This window comes from Colobus angolensis, unplaced genomic scaffold (assembly GCF_000951035.1).
Source record: "Colobus angolensis palliatus isolate OR3802 unplaced genomic scaffold, Cang.pa_1.0 Scaffold83, whole genome shotgun sequence".
Lineage (NCBI taxonomy): Eukaryota > Metazoa > Chordata > Mammalia > Primates > Cercopithecidae > Colobus > Colobus angolensis.
This window is the reverse complement of record NW_012122154.1, coordinates 2428074-2433099: the sequence shown is the minus strand read 5'-3', so window position 1 is coordinate 2433099 and position 5026 is coordinate 2428074. Positions and strand designations below refer to the sequence as shown.

Genomic DNA, 5026 nt, shown 5'->3' with positions numbered 1-5026 from the left:
GTGGTTGTTGTCTAAAGGTTTTCTGCCTTTCTAGGCTGCCTCTTTTTTGGTTCTTTAAGCGGAGCAAGCTCTTCTGGTTTATTTGTTTGTTTTGTTTGCACCTGTTGGTGTTTCTGGTTGTTGGTTTCTCCAGCAACTACTCTGGGATTTATGAGATAAGCTAATCCAGGGAGCCCACCACAGTGTCACTCCTGGGGTCTCAGCATCTTTAGGTGGTTTGGCTTCTTCTTCTACCTTTCAGAGTCTTCTTATGTTTATTTGATATGTAATTTCCAGGGTTTTTAGGAGGAGGAATATGGAAATATAATCATTCTGGAAGTTCTCTACCTTGTCTTTTAAATGTATGAGAATAATTATTCTTATAACCTAAATGTCCAATAACGGATCAATGCATCTTATGGTACATTATGCAACCAGTAAAATGATGGCTACAGGCTGGGTGCGGTGGCTCATGCCTGTAATCCCAGCACTTTGGGAGGCTGAGGTGGGCAGATCACAGGGTCAGGAGATCGAGACCATCCTGGCTAACATGCTGAAACCCTGTCTCTACTAAAAAAAAAAAAAAAAATACAAAAAATTAGCCTGGTGTGGTGGCATGCACCTGTAGTCCCAGCTACTCGGGAGGCTGAGGCAGGAGAATCGCTTGAACCCGGGAGGTGGAGGTTGCAGTGAGCTGAGACAGCGCGACTGCGCTCCAGCCTGGGTGACACAGTGAGACTTTGTCTCAAAAGAAAACAAACAAAAAACCAAAAACAACAATGGTTACAATACAATCTTATGTTTTTATCAGAATTAAAAATGCTTAGATGACGTAAATGAAAGAAAGATTACACAAGTGTGTGCATATGTTAGTATGATTATAGCTGTGTGGAAAAATCTATCATAAGAAAGAAAACCGGAAGAAAATACCCCAAAATATTGACTATGGCTGTTTCGAAGATGAAATCATAAGTGACCTTTTCCCTTTTAATGAGCCAAATTACAAAAAAGAGAATCTAGTACTTTTATAATCAAAAAAATACATTTTATCATATTCTATTCCTAATTTTTTTTCTCAGAAAGATACGCACAACTGTTTTCTAAGATATATGCCACTTTGCATGGGTTCATTAATGTATTTGTATTTGAGGAGTTAAAAAATATTTTCAGCCTGGGTTTATGTACATTGAAACTATGGTTATGGGTTTAGATGATTCCCTTGCCATAAAATGAATATTCTATCAACAGTAATTAGTCATAGAGCTATATTTACCATGCGAAAGGAGTAAAACATGTTTTATTTGGAGATGAGCAAGAACGCTTTATGGGCTCCCAGCGTACCACAAATAAGCTGGAAGGAGAGGAAATAGTAAAGCAGAAAGACTGAGGATGCCTGGAGGGCAATTCCAGGATATGAGCACCCCCTGGATTTGTGATTCCTGTTTGGACGCCCCTGGTTGAAGCCCCATCTCCTTTCTAGCATGCTGCTGGCTTTGATTCCTCTACCTGCTGTCCTTAACATTCACAAACAGCAGTTTTCAACCGTGCAGATGACATAGGCTGAGCATGGCTCACAAGTGTTGCTCGAGGTGCATGTGGTGGAACATGGGTTACAGGAAAGCCTGGGGAAAAATCGATTTTAAAACAAGCTTAGCAAGGGAATCTTGATAAGATGGCAACTCAGAAAAATCATGTCAAAGTTTGCCCACAAATTATGTTCTAAAAAAACTCTGCACAATAGCATTGACTGAAGCCTGTTTCTTCTCTGCATCCAGAATTGCCACTTCATGTTCACTGTAGCAGTGGCAGTTGAATAGTATTTCATATTTTTTCTTGATTTTGCAAATGTTATCTCAGGCCTATTCCTGATTTTCCTTTAGTGGAAAACAGGAACAAAGGGAGATGTCAGCATGAAATGTTACACTAATAATTAATCTGCCTTTAGAATATTTTAAAAATATCTCTAGTGTCATGTGCTTAACCTCAGCCACTTTTCAGCCCTCTTTTAAAAAGATTCCTTAATACATTGGGGAGGTTTGAACTTGTCCAGACCTTGGGAAAACAGGATTCTTTTACATCAGCTTCTTTGTGACTCTGGGGGATTTCACGAGTAACTGTGGAACTTGCCTGCTGTCCTCACTGTCCAGCAGGCCCCGGTACGTGTTGATCTCGCCCTCCAGCCGGGCCTTCACGTCCAGGAGCACCTGGTACTCCTGGTTCTGTCGCTCCAGGTCGCAGCGGATCTCGGCCAGCTGGTTCTCCACGTTATCGATCAGGCACTGAATCTGAGCCAGCTGGGAGCTGTACTGGGCCTCAGTTTCTACCACGGTGCATTCCAGAGATTCTGTCTGCAGGAGGAAACGTTGTCCAAAGGACCATGAAGTGCAGTCTCTCGGGCCAGAGTGCCTACGTTCAAATCCTTGCTTACCCTTTTCTAGCTATGTGACCACTGGCAAATTATTTAGCTTCTGTGAGTCTCAGTATTATTCTCTATATAGTGGGGAATGCAAAGTATTTGTCTCATTAGAGGGCTGTGAAGATTAAGAGTTAGTATGTGTAAAGCATTTAGAACAGTGCCAGCCATACTGCCACTGTTCTACATGTTAGCTATCACTACCACCACTATGACTACAGCACTACATGATTTATTTGTGAAGCTTAAGGACTATCAACAGCATATGAGAGGAAAGATTGAGTTTGGTCTCTTGGCAGGGAGGGGTAGTATGGTGCTGTTAGGAGAAGAGGCTCTGGATACCAGAGGCTGGGAAGTGCATATGTGTGGTAAGGGGGTGAAGAGAGGTTGGTTAACGGGTGCAAACATACAGCTAGGCAGAAGGAATACGTTTTCATGTCGGACAGCAGAGAAGGGTGACTACAGTTAACAACAATACACTGTGCATTTCAAAATAGCTAGAAGAGAGGGCTTGAAATGCTTCTAACACATAGAAATGATAAATACTTGAGGTGATGGATGCTGTAAATATCCTGACTTGATCGTTACACATTCTATGCATGTTACAAAATATCACATCTACTCCATAAATATTTACAAATATTGTATATCAATAAAAATAAATTTAAAAAGAGAGAGAGAAGAGGCTCCGGGATTCAACGGGCTGAACTCAGCTTCCAAGTTTGCCTCTTAGAATTGCATCCTTTGCAGGTTACTTAATCTGAGTCTCAGTTTTCCTTATCTGTGTCATGGGATAAAGATATCTATCCCGTGAAGTTACTGTGAGGCTTAAATGAGCATCGTGCCTCTCTCAGGATGAATGCTCAGCTATTGTTCTCCTAGGTATTCTCCTCAGGATCTAACGACATGCACACAGTGGTGCTTGACCAGAACTGGTTCATGTTATCTTGGACGCATGGTGTTCTTGTTGCTTGAGTGGGGTGGGGTGCAGTGAAGGATCAGGTTGAAGTGTAGATCCTGTAGGGAAACTGTAGGATGAAATGTTTGAAAATGATTCTTTGTTTTAGATATAACAGTGAGCCTGGAAACCTGGCCTGAATCAAATGAGAATTAAAACCTGCTGGAATGCTTAAGTGACCATGGCCTGGAGGTTTCTCTCTCGCTCTGCTTCTCCCTCCCCGTCTCTGGAGGCTGCTGCAGCATCAGATTCAAGCCCAGGAGTGAAGGTAAGGCATCTTAGAGGGACAACACAAGCTGTGGACCTGTCACTTCTGCTTCTATTAATAGCTGGGTAAATGGCAGTACTTGGGAAAGACAAGGAAATGTGACCCCTGGATATGGAAGAGGGCTTAACATCTCAGAGCCTGACTTATCAGTGACATAACGGACACTGCCTTTGCCTCACACACCAGGCTTTGCTGTGCTTGGAGCTCAATTTCCAGAGCATTGGCTGTGCGTTTCAGTTCCAAGATCTCCGTCTGGCAGCCCTGCAGCTGCTCCGCACTGGACAGTTGCTGCTGATTCAGCTCTTCTGTCTGAAACACAGGCACCATTAGAGAATTCACAAAAGGCAGAAGTCTGTAACTCTGCCATTTTTCCAATCTGAGTGCTGACCTGAACAGCGAACCATTCTTCGGCTTCTCTGCGATTGTTGGCAAGCACCGTTTCATACTGACAGCGCATCTCATCCAGGACCCTGTTGAGGTCAAGGGTGGGGGCAGTGTCCAGCTCCACACTGAGGTGGTCGCCAAGCTGTCCACGAAGCAAGTTGACTTCCTGAAAGTGGGATGGCATAAAGAATGTCACAGAATGATGGGGAAAAATCCATTTGACATCCAATGGCATTCTACTTCTGTTTTGTGGAGTAGTAGGTAAAAGTGTGAGTTTTTGATTCCGATTATCTGGGCTGAATCTCTTTTCACCACTTAGAAGGGCCTCAATTTCTTCATCTGTAAAATGGACATAATAATCGGACATTTTTCCAGAAGGTTATTGTGAGATCTAGAAGAGTTAATCTACACATAATTAACTTATAAAAGTTAATTATGACATATAGTAAGGTGTCAATAAATGTTAGCTATGATTGTCATCAACAAATATTCAAAGAGCATCATTCAGCTTTTCATTTTCTAGCTTTATCAATGTATCAATCACTTTATATATTATGACTTTTAAAAGTTTATAAATGCGGAATATTTAAAAACACTGGTCCAGATAGTGCATGAGTCCTTATCCCTTTTTTGAAATGGACTTCACAGTCTGTTTCTCAGACTGATTTTCATACCCTGTGGATTGGAGCTAGGGGTGGCATAAAGCCTCCAAAGGAAGCCCTTTGTGAAGTTACTCACCTCCTCCACAAAGGCAAGGGCAGGAGAAGAGTTTGGTTCCTTTGCCTGGCACTGTCTAGGGGCTATTTCACATCTTAATTCAGAGACACACTGGAATGATCAGGTTGAATAGTAATAATGCCTTGAGTAGTTTTTCACTTTTTTGTTTGTTTGTTTTTTGAGATGGAGTCTTGCTCTGTTGCCCAGGATGGAGTGCAGTGGTGAGATCTCGGCTCACTAAAACCTCTGCCTCCTGGGTTCAAGCTATTCTCCTGCCTCAGCCTCCCGAGTAGCTAGGACTACAGGC

At 42.4% G+C, this 5026-nt stretch overlaps 1 protein-coding gene across 1 annotated transcript in view; it reads right to left on the bottom strand.

Moving 5' to 3' along the window:
* Nucleotides 1-1026: 1026 nt before the first annotated feature.
* Nucleotides 1027-5026, bottom strand: part of KRT40 (keratin 40, type I) — an 8883-nt gene continuing 4883 nt past the window's right edge. Inside the window, exons 5-8 of the mRNA XM_011929948.1 lie at nucleotides 4007-4316; nucleotides 3802-3927; nucleotides 2107-2327; nucleotides 1027-1601 (exon numbers count right to left, since the gene is read on the bottom strand). Of these exons, the coding sequence (XP_011785338.1) occupies nucleotides 1502-1601; nucleotides 2107-2327; nucleotides 3802-3927; nucleotides 4007-4316 (757 nt within the window). The 3' untranslated portion in view covers nucleotides 1027-1501. The remainder of the gene's footprint in view (nucleotides 1602-2106; nucleotides 2328-3801; nucleotides 3928-4006; nucleotides 4317-5026) is intronic.